This window comes from Anolis sagrei, chromosome 7, assembly GCF_037176765.1.
Source record: "Anolis sagrei isolate rAnoSag1 chromosome 7, rAnoSag1.mat, whole genome shotgun sequence".
Lineage (NCBI taxonomy): Eukaryota > Metazoa > Chordata > Lepidosauria > Squamata > Dactyloidae > Anolis > Anolis sagrei.
The window spans coordinates 10,672,714-10,693,507 of NC_090027.1; the positions used below are offsets into that span (position 1 = coordinate 10,672,714).

General features: G+C 38.2%; 1 protein-coding gene across 2 annotated transcripts in view; it reads right to left on the minus strand.

The window, feature by feature from the left end:
• ASH2L (ASH2 like, histone lysine methyltransferase complex subunit) overlaps positions 1 to 20,794 on the minus strand; it is a 40,776-nt gene that overhangs the window by 14,256 nt on the left and 5,726 nt on the right. The window contains exons 4-10 of one of the 2 annotated variants that reach the window (XM_060787228.2): positions 17,470 to 17,558; positions 16,960 to 17,054; positions 13,548 to 13,643; positions 10,344 to 10,439; positions 7,875 to 7,950; positions 5,603 to 5,620; positions 1,316 to 1,409 (exon numbers count right to left, since the gene is read on the minus strand). In XM_060787228.2, the coding sequence (XP_060643211.1) occupies positions 1,316 to 1,409; positions 5,603 to 5,620; positions 7,875 to 7,950; positions 10,344 to 10,439; positions 13,548 to 13,643; positions 16,960 to 17,054; positions 17,470 to 17,558 (564 nt within the window). The remainder of the gene's footprint in view (positions 1 to 1,315; positions 1,410 to 5,602; positions 5,621 to 7,874; positions 7,951 to 10,343; positions 10,440 to 13,547; positions 13,644 to 16,959; positions 17,055 to 17,469; positions 17,559 to 20,794) is intronic. The other variant, XM_060787229.2, reaches the window with a different exon arrangement.

The window sequence follows — 20,794 nt, forward strand, 5'->3', positions numbered from 1 at the left end:
ATCAAGGGAACCACTGACTGCATAGGGAAGCTGATGAGAAAACACAACATACAACTATCTACAGATCCACCAAGAAAATCCAACAAATGCTACGTTCAGGAAAGGACAAGAGGGATCCTCTCACCTATGCAGGAGTCTACCGGATACCATGCAGCTGTGGACAAGTCTACAGAGGGACCACCAAACGCAGCATTGCCCAGACACGCATCAAGGAACATGAAAGGCACTGCAAACTACTCCAACCAGAGAAGTCAGCCATAGCAGAGCACCTGATGAACCAACCTGGACACAGCATATTACTGGAGAACACAGAAATGCTGGACCATTCTCACCACCACCATGTCAGGCTACACAGAGAAGCCATTGAAGTCCACAAGCATGTGGACAATTTCAACAGAAAGGAGGAAACCATGAAAATGAACAAAATCTGGCTACCAGTATTTAAAAAACTCTAAAATTACAACAGCAAAACAACAGAGAGGAAACAATCAGGGACTTCTAATCACCTCTCAACAAAAGATTGCTCCAGGCACTAACAAGCCACACACAAAAAAAACCTGCCAGGCCATCAAATGCTAATCAAGGTGGTCAGTTGAAAGATTCACACCTAGCTCCAGCAGACAATAGTAATAATAATAATAATAACTTTATTTGTACCCCGCTACCATCTCCCCAAGGGACTTGGTGCGGCTTACATGAGCCCAAGCCCACAATACATCAGCAAAAACAACAACAGCAATACAAAACAATAAAATGAAACTCATAAACAAAAAACAAGCATTAACAATAGTACGACAATGCTTAAAAATCTATGGCTAAGCCAAATGTAATAATTAAAAATTTTTAAAAAATAATGCTCAGCATGACCAGGTGAAATATATAACTAGGATAGAATTTCAGAGAGGAAAGGGCGTGCAGACAATCCTAGATCATTGATAAAGTGCATTTAGGGACATATTGCTGGGAGTTTCCTTATTCTGGGAAGGCACACTGGAACAACCACGTTTTCAGGCTCCTCCTAAAGACTGCCAGAGTTGGGGCATGCCTGATGTCCTTGGGAGTGAGTTCCAGAGTCGAGGGGCCACCATTGAGAAGACAAGAGTCCTTTGTCCCACCCTGGTCATTCCACAGATATATAAACACATTTTCCTAGTTCCAACAGACCTCACTACCTCTGAGGATACTTGCCATAGGTGCAGGCGAAACGTCAGGAGAGAATGCTTCTAGAACATGGCCATATAGCCTGAAAAAACCTACAACAACCCAGTGATTCCGGCCATGAAAGCCTTCAACAACACATCTCCATCCTTGTTACCTTCTGGTTTTCTTGGCTGTTCCTGTAGACCCTCCTTCCTGTTGCTTGCGTTTTGCTCCTCTTCCTTTCCCGCTGCTTCCTGCGACGATACCTCCTTGAGGAAGGAAAGGCCACAAATCTGTGTGCTATGTCAAGATTTTACTTTCAAGGAAGAAACAAGACCCAGACGTGTTTGAATCTCAACAAAAAACAGACACTTTTTGGCTGGAAAGCAGAATTTTACGGTCTGTATTTTGCTCACTGCCCACATCACGTTGGGTGTCTAAGTGGAATTTTGCAGAGAAAAGTGTCACCAGCCAAGTAGGAATTGCCAGTCTTTAATGGAGATTCAAAACACAGCGAGACAAATCAAGGATTTAGTGCAACAGAGAAGAGAGAAAGAACCAATCAGCTTCAGATTTTCACTCATTTCTACATGAAGAAAAAAAAAACAGCGCTCGAATTAGGGGAGAAAAGCAGACAAACTCCAGCTACTAGTTTGAAGACAAACTATGCTCCCAACCCAATTCTTAAAAGTGTGTGGGGGGGGGATCACAAAAGGTAAGAGGGCCCAGCCCCATAGAAGTATTAAGCTGCACTTGGACATATTGCCTCTGCTTCACAAGTAAGCATCCACCAGACAAAGAGAACAAAACAGGAAAACCAAAGCGAAGGTGTTTCTCTGCAGTGCTGGCAAACGCTTCATGTTGGGGAAATCAACAGCTTTATGTGCTTGTCCATGTGCATCTCTTTCACTCCATCTCTTCGCTTATTATCCATCTGCCTTGCAGATATGCAGCTTAGCAAAGAATCAGTGGAGAATAAGTGAGATCGGTTAGTCCTGGGAGAGCTGCTAAACAACTTTATTTGGGGCAAGGAGACACTAACAACCCTGGGTTGTTGTAGGTTTTTTGGGCTATATGGCCATGTTCTAGAAGCATTCTCTCCTGATGTTTCACCTGCATCTATGGCAAGTATCTTCAGAGGTTGTGAGGTCTCACAACTTCTGAGGATGTTTGCCATAGATGCAGACGAAACATCAGGAGAGAATGCTTCTACAACATGGCCATATAGCCCAAAAAACCTACAACAACCCAATGATTCCAGTCATGAAAGCCTAACAATACTAACAATCCTGTCAGTAAATCGCTTAATGTAGTTTAGCTAAATCCATGCATGTAATAGGGCTGTCCTCTTTAGTTCATAAGACTAAAGTAAAGGTAAAGATTTCCCCTGACATTAAGTCTAGTTGTGTCCAACTCTGAGATGTGATGCTCATCTCCAACCAAAGAGATGGCGTTGTCCATAGATACCTCCAAGGTGATGTGGCCAGCATGACTGCATGGAGTGCCATTACCTTCCCGCACTTGCATGTTTCCGAAGTGCTAGGTTGGCAGAGGCTGGGCCTAACAGAGGGAGCTCACCCCACTCCCTGGATTTGAACTGCCAACTGCTTGATCAACAAATTCAGCAGTTTAACCCGCTGTGCCACCAGGTGTCAAGAGACTATATATGCCTATTTAAAATATTAGTGTTGAAAAAATGTTGGCTTTTATTCAGAGGTCAGAAATGATACACCTGGGATTACAACTCCCTGCATCCTCCAGCCTGGGAACTACAGTCCCACTGAAATAGCATTTCCATGTTTTGGTTTTAGGTTATGAGTACACAATGATTCCAATTCACTTTAGGTGTCGGATAGGAGAATTCTCCCAGACTGCTATGAATGTAAAATGGTGTGTATACATGACCTTTCCTATATGGAAGTATCTTCTGAATAACCTGGATTTGCCAACTGCAGACAACCACCTTTCCATTAGCAGCATAGGGTACCATAACTGCAAGAATAGCAAGCTTAGTAATCAAATGTGGGCCTCTAAGGGGAGCATCATATTCTGCACAACCATGTATCAATTTGAATGACAGCACTTGTTCGAAGCTTTTCAATTTGGAGTTGGAATCCAAATGTTGGCTCCCTCATTCATAATTCTGGAGTGTCCCACTTTGATTTAAATGAGATTCTTGTCGCACACGATAAATCAGCTTTTGAATAGCGTCGGAGCAGCTTATTTTGGCTCGCAAGCAGACTTGAAATGGGCTTGGATTTTTATTTTCATACCATCCCCTGCCATGTGTTGCTGTGGCCCAGCCTGTGTATATGTGTTTTGTGTGTGTATATATGTGTATATGTGTGTGTATATATGTTTATATGTGTACATGTGTGTGTGTGTACCTATATATATATGGTTTTGTATATGCGTTGTAATGCATTTTTATTTTCTGGCTATTAAGTCTCTTCTGATGTGTTTTTCAGTGTTTTTATGAGTGATGGTCACTTGTTGGCCTGATATTTTTATTGTGTCCAAATTTGCAGTCAATTTGTGCCCTAGTTTTTGAGATATGTTAATCCCACAAACTAACATTACATTTTTATTTATATAATTATCATTATATTATTATTATCATTATTATACTGACACAATAATAAAAATAGCCGTCCCGTCTGTGTATATGTGTGTTGTGTGTGTGTATATATATTTGAGTATATGTGTATATATGTGTGTTTGTGTGTGTATGTATATATATATATATATATATATGTGTGTGTGTGTGTGTGTGTGTGTGTGTGTGGTTTTACACATGCGTTCTAATGTTGTGTGTATATATTTGTGTATATGTGTATAAATGTGTGTTTGCATGTATATATATGTGTGTGTGTCTGTGCATGCATATATGTGTGTATATATTTGTGTATTTCTGTGTTTATATGTGTATATGTATATTGTGTATATGTGTGTGCTTGGGTATATGAATATATGTGTGTATATATGTGTGTATGTATGTGTATATGTATATGTGTGTAGGTGTATATGTATGTGTGTGTGTATATTTGTGTGTGCTTGCGTATATATATATGTGTGTGTCTGTAAGTATGTATGTGTGCTTGTCTATATGTGTATGAACGTATACATGTGTGTGTGTGTGTGTGTGTGTGTGTGTGTGTGTGTATGTATGTATATATACAGTGCTCTCTGGATATAGGTGAACTACAACTCCAAAACCAAAGGACACTGCCCACCAAACCCTTCCAGTATTTTCTGTTGGTCATGGGAGAACTGTGTGCCAAGTTTGATTCAATTCCATCGTTGGTGGGGTTCAGAATGCTCTTCGATTGTAGGTGAACTATAAATCCTAGCAACTACAACTGCCAAATGAAAAAATCAATTTTTTGAGTGAAGGACATACATTGGGTTGTTAGGTGTCTTGTGTCCAAATTTGGTGTCAATTCGTCCAGTGGTTTTTGAGTTCTGTTAATCCCACAGACGAACATTACATTTTTATTTATATAGATGGTCTATTTTGGGGTTTTTTAAAGTTCGTTCTGCTGGGTTTTTTTGTGTTTTTAGGGGCGGATACTCGTTGGCCTGATAGGTGTATTGTGTCCAAATTTCGTGTCAATTCGTCCAGTGGTTTTTGGGTTATGTTAATCCCACAAACGAACATTACATTTTAATTTATATAGATTATTATTCCAGCCTTCCTCCTAGAAGCAAAGAGCGGTATAGAAGCTAGCATTAAATTCTGCTTCAAAATGACCCAGAAAACAAGTTCCTATGGCAGAGAATGGCTTGCTAACCAATAAGCTTTACATTTGGCGGAAAAATTCAAACAAGGTCTCTTGCGTCCAAGACTGAAAACTAGCTGACCTAGAGGGATGATTAAGTTGAGGCTTGGCTTCTCCACACAATAATCACGGAAAAGCACAGAGATGTAAAAGCTGAATGTCAGAATTGTGAGGTCAGTGCTAGTTCAAACTTCACTTTGATTTTAGGGTTTTTAACAGCTCAATCAAAAGCTTGGCACATTCAATAGTATTTTCCTATATGTTCCTCATTCACAATCACTGGGTTAGGATAAAAAACAACATATCCTGACCCTGCAACAATCCTGTTTGGAAGACTATATTTATTCCTCTTTTGCAAGTGAGGAAATGAAGCCAAAGAACTACAGATTTGCCTGAAGGCCTCGCAACAGAAGTCATGCCAGCAGAATGACTGCAGAGAAGAAAAAGGCCTTGAAGTGACCAATGAGAGGCAGAATATGATTGGGAAAAGATTGCGAACCCTTCTCGTTAATGAGGAATTAATGTTTGGTTTTAACTCTAGCACACACACATTTGTACAATTGTTTTCTAGATGAATCATTTAGCTTCCAAAGACAGCGTGGCAAAACAAAACAAAAGCAACAGTAAAGGGCTTTTCAAACAACAATACTTAGGTTTTAAGAAGCTGAAAAGTAAATATTCACCTCCCAAAGAGGCTCCACCTGTAAGAACAGAAGTTGCACCATGTAGTTGTCAGGTTGTCATGAGAGAAAAACAAAACACTAAAGCATGAAATGGACACCTGTACCAGCTTTGCAGGTAAAAATTGGAAATGTATCACTAAAATTCCCTCCGCTCCCCTACTAACAGATGGTATGGTTCACTATACCTCAAAGAGTTGAACTGGGACATATAACCTGTTCCAAGAACTTGGTTGCTTGGAAAGGGAGACATAGAGTCACCGAATCTACACCTTCCCTTCCAAATACAAGTTTGGGAAAACTGCAAAAACTCAAAAGACTGAGGAATGGAAAAGAAAAAATGGTGGTGGGAAATAAGGCTGAATACTCTGATTACTTTTAGCAAATGGAGATATGGTTTCAGTATTACTAGGTGAAGGTAGTAATAATATTCCAATATTATTTTATATTTACAATTATAATTGCAGATTTATTCCTACATAAAAGACACGGATCGTTTATTACAGAGTACACTAGTAAGATTAATTTAATGATAATTTGGTCTATATGCCAGTCTGTTAGTTTGAACTATACATATGATTCAGGTGGAGTTTCTTTTTATCCACTGCTAAGCCAAGTACCATATATACTGAGTATAAGCCGGGTTTTTCAGCCTTTTTTAGACTGAAAAACTCCCCCTTGGTTGAGGCAAAATTATTTATTATTTTACCCTGTTATTATTATTATTATTACATTCATTATTTTACTCTATTTACTATTATTATCACGTTACATTATTTTACTCTATTATTATTATTACATTTATTATTTTACTCTATTTATTATTATTATTACATTTACATTATTTGCCCCATTATTTTTATTACATTTATTATTTTATTGTATTCATTATTATTATTGCTATTATTGCATTTATTATTTTACTCTATTTATTATTGGTATTATTATTATTATTATATTTACATTATTTGGCTCATTTTTATTACATTTATTGTTTTACTCTATTATTATTGCTATTATTGCATTTATTATTTTACTCTATTTATTATTGGTATTATTATTATTATTATTATTATATTTACATTATTTGGCTCATTTTTATTACATTTATTGTTTTACTCTATTTATTACTATTGCTATTATTGCATTTATTATTTTACTCTATTTATTATTGGTATTATTATTATTATTATTACATTTACATTATTTGGCTCATTTTTATTACATTTATTGTTTTACTCTATTATTATTGCTATTATTGCATTTATTATTTTACTCTATTTATTATTGGTATTATTATTATTATTATTATTATATTTACATTATTTGGCTCATTTTTATTACATTTATTGTTTTACTCTATTTATTATTATTGCTATTATTGCATTTATTATTTTACTCTATTTATTATTGGTATTATTATTATTATTATTACATTTACATTATTTGGCTCATTTTTATTACATTTATTGTTTTACTCTATTTATTATTATTGCTATTATTGCATTTATTATTTTACTCTATTTATTATTGGTATTATTATTATTATTATTACATTTACATTATTTGGCTCATTTTTATTACATTTATTGTTTTACTCTATTTATTATTATTGCTATTATTGCATTTATTATTTTACTCTATTTATTATTGGTATTATTATTATTCCATTTACATTATTTGCCCCATTATTTTATTACATTTATTACTTCACTGTATTTATTATTAATTTATTATTGCTACAATTAATTAATTAATTAATTATTGCTATAATAGCAATAATAATAAATTTATTATTTATTTATTATTATTGCTATTATTGCATTTATTATTTTACTCTATTTTGTTATTATTATACTCAAGTATATATGTTATATTTGAAAGGCAAATTTGCTAGACATAAATAAAATTGATTCCTAAAACATTCCAGTATGATTTTGGTAAGACTGTGCTATTGTTAATATAAAATTACACGAAAATGGGGAGAGAGGGGGAGTTATTAATAATAATAATCATCATCATCATCATTATATTACATTTTAACAAGAAAATGAAGTCTGCATTTTTACCGTGTACAGTTCTCAGACACCCTATGATTAAGTAAGTAAGTCTATAATATTATGGATGCTGATCTGAGACTTTAGACCTACTGTACACACTTTTATTATGTAATGAACATGGATAAGACTGAATTGCAAATGCCACTTCTCCTGAACTCTGCCTTTGATGCCAGGAGCCAGATTCTCATTTGGAAAAATAATGGAGACAAACTTGCCATTGAGACTTCCGCTAGTAGACACTGTGCTGCTCTGCTTCTGGTTGTCATAAGCAGGGCCAATATTGCCTAAGTCCTGAAAAAGAGAGAGAAATAAATAACATGTTTTAAAACATTATTTTTTCTCTTTAGCTGTAAGTTAGTACACTTAAGCAGAAAAAAATGAAATGCAAAGATACAGGACGGGTGATGCCTGGCTCGACAACAGTCCATGTAAGAAAGATCTTGGGAGTCTTCATGGACAACAAGTTGAACATGAGCCAACAGTGTGATACAGCAGCTTAAAAAGCCAATGGGATTTTGGGCTGTATCAAAAGGAATCTAGTGTCTAGATCAAGGGAAATCATGATGGCTCTCTATTCCGCTTTGGTTAGTCCTCAACTAGAATACTGCGCCCAATTCCGGGCACCACAGTTTAAAAGAGATATTGACAAGCTGGAAGGTGTTCAGAGGAGGGCAACTCAAATGATCAAAGTTCTGGAGAACAAGCCCTATGAGGAGCGGCTTAAAGAGCTGGGCATGTTTAGTATGCAGAAGAGAAGGTTTAGAGGAGACATGATAAAGAGGTAAAGGTTTCCCCTTAACATTAAGTCTAGTTGTGTCCAACTCTCAGGAGTGGTGTTCATTTCCACTTCTAACCCGAAGAGCCAGTGTTGTCCATAGTCGCCTCAAAGGTCATGTGGCCAGCATGATTGCATGGAGCGCTGCTACCGTTCCGCCAAAACGGTATCTATTGATCTACTCACATTTGTGTGTTTTCGAACTGCTAAGTTGGCAGAGGCTGAGGCTAACAGTGGGCGCTCACCCTGATCCCTGGATTCGAACCGTCGACCCTTAGGTCAGCTAGTTCAGCAGCTCAGCAGTTTAACCCACTGCACCACTGACCATGTATAAATATGAGAAAGGATGCCCCAAGGAAAAGAGAGTAGAATTGCTTTCTGATGCACCGGAAACTAGGACTCAATTGAGCCATGGGTTCAAATTACAGGAGAGGAGATTCCATTGAATGTTAGGAGGAACTTCCTGACTGTAAGAGCTATTCAGCAGTGGAGCTCTCTGCCTAGGAGTGTGGTGGAAGCTCCTTGTAAGCTTTTAAACACAGGCTAGATGGCCATCTGTCAGGGATATTTTGATTGTGCTTTGCCTGCATGGCAGGGGGTCGGACTAGATGGCCCATGTTGTCTCTTCCAACTCTATTATTCTATGATTCTATATACATCAGTTGCTTTGGTATTGATTAATGCTTTTAAGGCAAAGCACCTCTCTAAGAACACAGTTTTAAATATCTCGTTATATTGAATTAGGGCTTATTCCCGATAAGCATGATAAAGATTACAGTCTCTAATGTAGCAAAATAAGAAGACATTTATTTATTTATGTATTTACTGCATTTATATACTGCTTTTCTCCCCTTAGAGGGACTCAAAGTGGTTTCCAACATAATAATGGGGAAAAATGTAATGCTGTGCATACGTGTGAAAATCAAAACATAATAGCTAGACAATAACATAGAAATATAAATTAGAAACCTAACCATATTAAAACATAAACAAAGAATAACATCTAAATAAATAAAAATGTAATGTTTGTTTGCGAGATTAACATAACTCAAAAACCACTGGACGAATTGACACCAAATTTGGACACAATACACCTATCAGGCTAACGAGTGACTATCACTCATAAAAACACTGAAAAACACAGCAGAAGCGATTTAAAAAGCAAAAATAAATAAATAAATACATTACAACACATGCACAAAACCACCTACATAAATGCAAACACACATATACACATATATACACACACAAAGCACATATACACAGACTGGGCCACAGCAACGCGTGGCAGGGGACGGCTAGTATCTATATAAATAAAAATGTAATGTTCGTTTGTGGGATTAACATAACTCAAAAAAACACTGGATAAATTGACACCAAATTTGGACACAATACACCTATCAGGCCAACAAGTGACCATCACTCTTAAAAACATGGAAAAACACAGCAGAAGAGACTTAAAAATAAAAAAAAACCAAACAAACATTACAATGCATGCACAAAACCACATATATACAAATATACGCATATATACAAACCACATATATACAAATATACACACAAAAAACACATATACACAGACTGGGCCACAGCAACTTGTGGCAGGGGACGGCTAGTTAACTATAAATTAGAAACCTAACCATATTAAAACATAAACCAAAAATAACATTAGACATAAAACATAAAGTTAAATGGATTGACCTCTATGTTGACATTAATCACTGTTAACATGGGTCTACTCTAATAAGGTGTCACTAAGAGGACTTTCAGGAAGGACCTTGAGGCAAAGGGAAGAGAAACTGAGCTTTATCCAACTCTTCTCTCTCCATTTTCTCCCTCAGTTCCATTTCCTGAAAAAGCATACACTTGAAACTTTACATTGGATGCATGCTGTGCTAAAATAACATACCTGGTCTAAGAGTCCAAATTTAGGATAATCCTCCTCTGGATCTTTGCTTCCTGGGTCCGGATGCTCTTTCACCAAGAACACGTCTCTTTCCTTACACTAGGACAGAGCATTCAAACAAGATGAGAAACTCAAAGTGTATCCCAAGTTACACTTAAAATACATCATCATGCTTCAGATTTTTTATTGTTGGATTTGTGTGTGTGTGTTATGCCAATTATAATTATACGATCTGAAGAGAAACCAGAGTATAATTACACTGTTCAACGGAGAAAAAGTTGCGGGCCTGAAAATAGTTGTTCTTTTATGATTTGGGGGTGCTGAAAACGAAAATGACATTTAAAAATGTATATTGGCTCTAGTTTTTATGATATAAGCAATCACGTGATCATGTATGGTTGAAAAAATGCATGTTGCGACTTACACTATGGAAGATTCTAAAATACTCTAGACAGTTTGATGACACAGTATTAGTGCCGTGTGCAAAAGCCAGAAAGCCCTATATAAGGCCAGACTTTTGAACGGTGAGGGTCACTCAGTTGAAGACTGAGACAGTATCGTTAAGCATCTTTTACATTGTTCTTTTTACTGTAGTTATGCCTCGCACGTGTGTAAATAAAACACTATGGAAAAAAGATATCAAGGCAAATGGACTCCGTCAATGCTGTCAGACTCCTGCTGGAGCATTGTGAGAGGGAATCCTTTCCTTGAATACCAAAGAAAAGTGAAGAGAAGCAAACTGTATATAAACTAAAGTCACGATTAAAGCGACATTTAAACTTTCAGACTTTTCAACTGCATTAGGCCTACTAATATAGTTTCTTGCTGCACGAACATAAACAATAGACTAATTAAATAAATATTTCCGATGTATAAACTATTGGCAATATAATTTGACTAAAATTTTGTAAATATTCACGGTTTATATACGTGCAGTAAGGTTAGGCGCATTATCATAATATTAACGAATTACCTATTGTGGAGAAAATTGAAATAGCTGTTGCATAAAAACCGGAGCCAATTAACACATTTAATTATTATATTTGAATTCAGCATGTTAAATTTATTAAGAAACGGCACATTTCGTTTCCGCAACTGAGAAAAACTGAAAATTTGTAGAACAGTGTTATTATTGCCTCAGATCCAAAGATAAAGTAGTCTGATTGACTTTGATATAGATCCATCGGACGCTGGGGTATTTCTACGAAGAAAAATTGAGTTTAATAATAATAATAATAATAATAATAATAATAATAATAATAAATAAATAAACTTTGTTTATACCCAATGGGGACTCGGGGCTGCTAACATGAAGCCAGGCCCAAAATTAAAATACAGCAAAATAAAATACAACAAACAAATAACAGCATCAAAACAAATACATGAATTAACAAATATGGGATAACTAAACACAAAATAACATGGCACAATGGGTGGGCCAAATGCAAAGAATAAAATTGATAAAACCCTGGAAGAGATAAGTAAATGGGGTAGTATGTGTCTGAGGGAGAACTTGGAAGGGGCAGACAATGGGGTTGATTTTTATTAAGGACGAAAGAAAGTGCATCCTGACGACAAATCAGTAATTGGGACAAACATCAGGGTATGTGTTCTATCGTCAAAGGCACGTTGGAAGAGCCATGTTTGTAGGCCTTTCTTAAAGGCTGCCAGGGTAGGGGCTTGCCTAATCTCACTAGGTAGTGAGTTCTAAAGCCGAGGGGCCACAGTGGAAAAGGCTCTCTCCCTCGTCCCTACAAGCCACACTTGTGATGGAGGTGGGAGCAAAAAGAGGGCCTCGCCAGAAGATCGGAGAGATCTTGCATTAATTTCATTAATATATATTAATATATATATATATAATAGGGCTGGGCAACCACGGAAAAATTTGTTTCTAAACTCGATTCGTTTTTAGGGAGTTTTTGTGTTTCGATTTTTAAAAGAATTCTGAAATTTTCCTTTAAAAAAGTTCGATATTTACGAAATTTCGGAAATTACGAAACAATTACGAATCGATTCGTTAATGGCGGACGCGACCGCGCAATACGCTAAAAAAACCTCCAAATGGGACAGGGGGAACTTCTGAAGCTTTCCTCTCCCTCTGTTGTTGACTGTTGGTGTGATAATTATATTTTTTTTCACTGATTAAACAAACAACAACTATAAAACTTGCCCCAGACATGTGGAAATAATAACGAAACAATTTCGAAACGATTTCGAAACGAATACAAAACGAATACGAAACAATTACGAAACGAATTGAAAAATTCGTTTCGATTTTTAGTTGCTCCTGAATGGTTCAATATTGCTTCGTTATCAAAAAAATAACGAATTAATAACGAATTACGAAATTAACGAACGAAACCGCCCAGCCCTAATATATAAATGTATTTTTCGTTTGTGGGATTAACATAACTCAAAAACCATTGGACGAATTGACACCAAATTTGGACACAAGACACGTAATAATGCAAGGAGTGACCACCACTCAAAAATTGATTTTATCATTTGGGAGCTGTAGTTACTGGGATTTATAGTTCACCTACAATCAAAGAGCATTCTGAACTCCACCAATGATGGAATCGAAACAAACATGGCACACAGCACTCCCATGACCAACAGAAAACACTAGAAGGGTTTGGTGGGCATTGACCTTGAGTTTGGGAGTTGTAGTTCACCTACACCTACATTCAGAGAGCACTGTGGACTCAAACAATGATGGATTTCCAAAGGAATTCAAGTTACTTTGACTGGCTCAGTAAGAAAACAACATTCTTAATTTATTCAGTACTACAGTTTATTTAATATGAAGTGTAATTTTATGTAGCACTATTTTATGAGGGGGGTTGTTAGGAATAATGCTCCAATAATAATAATAATAATAATAATAATAATAATAATAATAATAATACAGTACAGTACACACAATATAACACAAAAACATAACAAAACCAGAAAATAAAATATATAAAATGCAAAAGCAATATAATAAGCGACCCAACAATATAAAATCAGACATACACCATCAATAATTTAATGCCCCTGTTAAGCCAGTGCTAGACAATACCCTTCAACAGAATCACAGAACCCTTTATATTAAAATTAAGTAACCAGATTAATTTTGCAAAATATTCAGTAATTTAACTGAGACATTTTCCAAACCAATGTAGTTCCTATTTTGTTTATTTTATTCCCCAATTCACAACTTACCATTGTTTTCACAATATTATTCGGCCAAGTCATTTTTCCTGGTCTTTGCCTTGTTGTCATATACTCCCAGTACTTATCGATAAAGGGTATAATATCCTGTTGGAGATGAACAGGAATTATGATGAGCCACTCTAATGCCACAACGAAGTATTCTATCTAGATTCAGTAATCATCCAACATGAATTATATTACTGATACAGACAGTCTTTGAGTTACCAACATCCAACTTACAAACTACACATAGTTAAGAATGGGGGTGGGACAACAGGAAGTGAGAGAAATCTACCCCTCGGAAAGGAAATCCACTCCTGGAAGAGTTATTATCATGGGGAAAACATGTCTCCAATGAAGCTTTATCTCCAATCCTTGTTTCCAAAACAAGCCATTTTTTAAAAAAAAAAATGCAATTCTCACAGCGATAGAAAGTGAGGGGAAAACTTCTGATCAGGGCACAGACAGCAAAAAAACCAAAAAACAAACAAACAAACAAACAAAAAAAAAACAAAAAAAAACTCCACTGAGATGTTAGCCCTTCCCAATGCTATCCAAACCTGGAGGTAGCTTTATTTATTTGTCATGTCAGAGCAACCAGTCCATTATATTATATTTCTAACAGAACAAAGCAAACAAACAGACAAATACAAAACTTGTGAGTTTGGTAGTTGGTTAAATGTCCTTTGACCAGTATCTGGACACTTGGAGTGCTTCTGGTGTAGCTGCAAGAAGGTCCTCCATTGTGCATGTGGCAGGGCTCAGGTTGCATTGCAGCAGGTGGTCAGTGGTTTGCTCTTCTCCACACTCGCATGTCGAGGATTCCACTTTGTAGCCCCATTTCTTAAGTCGTTGACGTGCTGGCTGATACCCAAACAGGGGATGAGCTGGAGATGTCTCTGCCTTGGTCCTTTCGCTATTGGCTGTCACTTCCTGGCAGATGTCAGGTGGTGTGATACCGGCAAAGCAGTGTAATTTCTCCAGTGGTGTAGGGTGCAGACACCCCGTGATAATGCAGCATGTCTCATTCAGAGCCACATCCACTGTTTTAGTGTGGTGAGATGTGTTCCACACTGGGCATGCATACTCAGCAGCAGAGTAGCACAGCGCAAGGGCAGATGTCTTCACTGTATCTGGTTGTGATCCCCAGGTTGTGCCAGTCAGCTTTCGTATATTATTTCTGGCACCCACTTTTTGCTTGATGTTCAGGCAATGCTTCTTGTAGCATGGTCCAGAGTGACTCCCAGGTACTAGGGTGCGCTGCAATGCTCCAGTGGGATTCCTTCCCATGTGATCCTCAGAGCTCGGGATGCTTCTCTGTTCTTGAGATGAAAGGCACATGTCTGTGTTTTACATGGATCAGGGATCAGTTGGTTTTCCCTGTAATAGGCAGTAAGAGCACCTAGAGCTTCGGAGAGCTTCTGTTCAACCATCTCAAAGCTCCCTGCTTGAGCAGTAACGGCACGATCATCAGCATAGATGAAACTCTCTGTCCCTTCTGGCAGTGGCTGGTCATTTGTGTAGATGTTGAACATGGATGGAGCAAGCACGCTCCCCTGAGGCAGGCCGTTCTTCTGTTTTCGCCATCTGCTTCTCTGGCCCTGGAACTCAACAAAAAAGCTCCTGTTTTGTAGCAGGTTTCCTATAAGGCGGGTGAGGTGGTAGTCCTTTGTGATATTATTATACATTTTTCTCAGGAGGAGGTGGAGTTAGGTAAAGTAAAGGTAAAGGGTTTCCCTTGACATTAAGTCTAGTTGAGTCTGAACGCATCTCTCCCTATGAACCATTGCGGAGATTAAGATCCTCCAGGGAAGCCCTGCTTTCCGTCCCGCCATTGTCACAGGCACGATTAGTGGGGATGAGAGACAGGGCCTTCTCGGTGATGGCTCCCCGGCTATGGAACTCCCTTCCTGGTGAGATCAGGTCGGCCCCCTCCCTCCTGTCCTTTAGAAGGAGGGTCAAAACTTGGCTATGGGACCAAGCTTTCGGGACAGGGCAATAAAGCGGCAATAGGAAATATTACCAGGCCAATTAGATTTGACACGGATGACTAGGACGGTTTTAAATGGTGTATTTTAATATTTTGATTTTTTTAAATGTTTATGTATGTGAATTTGTGTCCTGGCATTGAATGTTTGCCGTGTATATGCTGTGCTCCGCTTTGAGTCCCCTTCGGGGTGAGAAGGGCGGAATAGAAATGTTTTAAACAAACAAACAAACAAACAAACAAATAAATGACTCGGGGGAGTGGTGCTCATCTCCAGTTCTAAGCCAAAGACCTGGCATTGTACATAGAAATCTCCAAGGTCATGCGGCCTGCATGGAACACCGTTACCTTCCTGCCGATCTATTAATCTACTCACATTTGCATGTTTACATTCTGCTACGTTGACAGAAGCTGGGGCTAGCAATAGGAGATCACCCTATCCCGTGGATTCGAACCACTGACTTTCCAGTCAGCAAGTTCTGCAGCTTAGTGGTTTAACCCACTGCGCCTCTGGTTGCTTCTGGGGCGAGAGAATAAGCCGTCTACGAAGACGTTGCCCAGGGGACGCCCGGATGTCTTGCAACTCTGTGAGGAGGCTTCTCGCACCTGACATCCGCCGGGAAGTAGCAGCCAATAGTGAAAGGACCAAGGCAGAGACATCTCCAGCTCATCCCGTTTGGGTATCAGCCAGCACGTCAACGACTTAAATCAAGAAATAGTTTTCTAAGATCTACAGAGACACTTGCTGGAACACCTCAGCAAGCGAGAGTCCAAAAGTGGCAGGCTCAAACCCAGAACCTCAACCAATGGCTGATACCAAATGAGAGACTCCCCCCTGGGCACACAGAGGACTGGGCGACTTAGAAGGCGCTGAACAGACTGCACTCTGGCACCAGGAGATGCAGAGCCAACCTCAAGAAATGGGGCCACAAAGTGGAATCCACAACATGCGAGTGTGGAGAAGAGCAAACCACTGACCACCTGCTGCAATGCAACCTGAGCCCTTCCACATGCACAATGGAGGACCTTCTTGCGGCAACACCAGAAGCACTCCAAGTGGCCAGATACTGGTCAAAGGACATTTAATCAACTACCAAGCTTGCAAATTTTGTATTTTGTCTGCTTGTTTGTTTTGTTCAGTTAGAAATGTAATACAGTGGACTGGTTGCCCTGACACAACAAATAAAACCCACTGCGCCACTGCGGCCCCTTTTAAAACCTGGAGTTACACTTAAAAAAATCACCTGTTCCGACTTACGTACAAAAACAACTTAAGAACAAACCTACAGAACCTATCTTGTTTATAACTTGGGAACTGTTTGTATTCATAAAGATGGAGATTAACAGACTGGAGGCGGGACCAGCTTTAATCCTAACACACCCACACACCCATTTTTCCCCAATGTGATTCCAACCATGTTGAACATCTCATACCTTGTCTTTTGAGAACATAGTTTTGGGGTGTTCATCTTGAGATCTCGATTGCCAAGTTAGGTTTGCCAAAGCACTGAGACACATTTCCTTCAGGTCTTTGAGGGAAGCAAATCAGACAAAAAAAGTCAATCCAGCTTCTTCAAAATAAACACATTTTCTTCAGGTCTTTAAGGATAGAAAACTAGACGTAGCATGAAAGCCTTCGATAACACATTAATCCATCTTCTTCAAAATAAGTGGTGAAAGGCTGAGAGAAAAACCACCCAAAGAATCAGATTTTTCTTTTCCTAAGGACTTTTTTCCCCTCAACAAAATTTAAAATAATGAAATATTTTACTGGCTTCACAACTGTGGTTATTCTTGAACTACGATAAACAACCCTCATTTTATTGTCGAAGGCTTTCATGGCCGGAATCACTCATTTTCTTTAAACCATAGGGTTTAAAAGCACAGAAAGAGAAAAGTAGACAACTTTTCCCCAATTTTTCCCAACTTTTTCCTGTTGCTTACTTGCTTGTTTCCTTAAGAAGTACGTATTCCCACTGTGATGGCAAATGTTGCAATGGAAACTGTAGTTGGTCATAAAAGGCAGACAGGACCTAAAATACAAAGAAACACATGGTCAGTAATCAAAGAAAAGAAAGTCTATTCATATATTCAGATGTTACAATTAGAAATAATATTTTCTAGCCCTCTTCTAATTGCATTCCAAGTCATTTTTAGAGTACAGGTTGGTGCTTGGGGTTTGTTTATTTAATTGTCAGATGTACAATATACTCAAATCAATTGTATTTAAATGCGGTAAGTGTAAACCAACCCAACAGGTCGGGAATCTTTTATGTGGCTTCGTAAGTCAGATTTAGCGGTCATTTTGGATACATTTTTATTTATTTGCATACACCTTTCTCACCCTTTCTCATGTGAACATACAGTATACAAAGAAATCATAACAACGAATTACTACATATAACTATGAACTTAAAATCACTTAAAACCATTGCACATAAGACATACATAAAATTAAAACCCAAAAAGAAAAATGTCTCTATATAATTCCAAGAAAATATAAAAAAAATAGTGAGAAGAATGGAAGTCAACATACTTTTAAAAAAAATTATTTTAATTTTTTAATTTTTAATTTTAGTGTAATTTTTAATTTTTTCTCTTCTTTATTTTAGTATTGTTTTAGATTAGATATTATTCTTCCCTTTTTTTCCTACTTTTCTAAAATTATATTGTTTCCACACTTTTGATGTACTATCTGGTTTTCTTCTATTTTGCTCCTTTTTTTTGGAGCCATCTTTTCTCTCAATAAAAATTATTTTTTAAAAAGATATACATAAAATTTATGAATTTATACAAAGCATAAAATCATCCTAGGATAGACATTAAAACCCCATGATCCAAATCGCTTTGGTGCCTTTTGTCCAGTGTGAATCAGCCATCTGCCCATTCATAGAATCATAGAATCAAAGAGTTGGAAGAGACCTCATGGGCCATCCAGTCCAACCCCTTGCCAAGAAGCAGGAAAACTGCATTCAAATCACCCCTGACAGATGGCCATCCAGCCTCTGTTTAAAAGCTTCCAAAGAAGGAGCCTCCACCACACTCCGGGGCAGAGAGTTCCACTGCTGAACGGCTCACACAGTCAGGAAGTTCCTCATGTTCAGATGGAATCTCCTTTCTTGCAGTTTGAAGCCATTGTTTCGTGTCCTAGTCTCCAGGGAAGCAAAGAACAAGCTTCCTCCCTCCTCCCTGTGATTTCTTACATATTTATACATGGCTATCATATCTCCTCTCAGCCTTCTCTTCTTCAGGCTAAACATGCCCAGCTCTTTAAGCCGCTCCTCATAGGGCTTGTTCTCCAGACCCTTGATCATTTTAGTCACCCTCCTCTGGACACATTCCAGCTTGTCAATATCTCTCTTCAAATATTGTTGCCCAGAATTCGACACAATATTCCAGGATTGGTCTTACCAAGGCAGAATAGAGCATGGGGAGCATGACTTCCCTAGATGTAGTCACTATGCTCCTATTGATGCAGGCTGAAATCCCATTGGCTTTTTTAGCTGCAGCATCACATTGTTGGCTCATGTTTAACATCCTGTCCACGAGGACTCCAAGATCCTTTTCACACGTACTGCTCTCGAGCCAGGCATTGTCCCCCATTCTGTATCTTTGCATTTCATTTTTTTTTCTGCCTAAGTGGAGTATCTTGCATTTGTCCCTGTTGAACTTCATTTTGTTAGTTTTGGCCAATCTTCTCTCTAATCTGTCAAGATCGTCTTGAATCCTGCTCCTCTGGAGTATTGGTTATCTCTCCCAATTTGGTGTCGTCTGCAAACTTGATGATCATGCCTTCTAATCCTTTATCTAAGTCATTAATAAAGATGTTGAACAGGACCGGGCCCAGGACGGAACCCTGCGGCACTCCGCTCGTCACTTCTTTCCAGGATGAAGAGGAAGCATTGGGGAGAATCACCCTCTGGGTTCGTCCATTTAACCAATTCCAGATCCACCTCACTGTAGTTTTGCCTAGCCCGCACTGGACCAGTTTGTTTGCCAGAAGATCATGGGGGACCTTGTCGAAGGCCTTACTGAAATCCTGGTACGCTACATCCACAGCATTCCCCGCATTCAACTTAAGTCAAGGCTGTCAACACTTCATTGAAATATTAGCTAGCAATCAGAAACTGGTTTTTCATGAAGTCCCTAAACTGCATACAGTGGAGGGCTGTCTAAAATGGCTAACTGTATCCAAAGAAAGTGGGTCAAAGACCGAGATAATAACAAATTGGGGTTGTTATTATTTACACAGGTCTTTGTGTGCTCAAAGCAACACAAACAAATGGAGAACAAGGTCCTTATCACAAAACACTTCATGTACAGATGGATTTCTTTTCAGTCCTAAAAACCAAGGCCTAAATTACCCAATAGCCCTACAACAGAGTTTCTCAACCTGGGGGTCGGGACCCCTGGGTGGGTCGCGAGAGGGTGTCAGAGGGGTCACGAAAGACCATCAGAAAACACAGTATTTTCTGTTGGTCATGGGAAGTTTGGCCCAATTCTATCATTGTTGGGGTTCAGAATGCTCTTTGATTGTAGGTGAACTATAAATCCCAGCAACTACAACTCCCAAATGTCAAGGTCAATTTTCCCCAAACTCCACCAGTGTTCACATTTGGGCATATTGAGTATTCGTACCAAGTTTTGTCCAGATCCATCATTGTTTGAGTCCACAATGCTCTCTGGATGTAGGTGAACTACAACTCCAAAACTCAAGGTCAATGTCCACCAAACCCTTCCAGGGTTTTCTGTTGGTCATGGGAATTCTGTGTGCCAAGTTGGGTCAATTCTATCATTGGTGGAGTTCAGAATGCTCTTTGATTGTAGGCTAACTATACATTCCAGCAACTACAATTCCCAAATGACAGATTCAATCCCCCCCCCACCCCCACAACCCAACTAGTATTCAAATGTGGGCGTATTGGGTATTTGGGCCAAATTTGGTCCAGTGAATGAAAATCCATCCTGCATATCAGATATTTACATGACAATTCACAACAGTAGCAAAATTCCAGTTATGAAGTAGCAACGGAAACAATTTTATGGGTGGGGGTTCACCACAACATGGGGAACTGTATTAAGGGGTCGCGGCATTAGGAAGGTTGAGAAACACTGCCCTACAAAATAATGTTGGCTGCCGTATTTGGGATAACCAAGGTGGAACTTATGTTTTTTCTTCAAATTATATTAATTAAAAATAGTAATGAATGAATATATTTTATTTTCCCTGATTATCTGTCATAAAAAAAACTGTGGCAAGAGCTTAAAA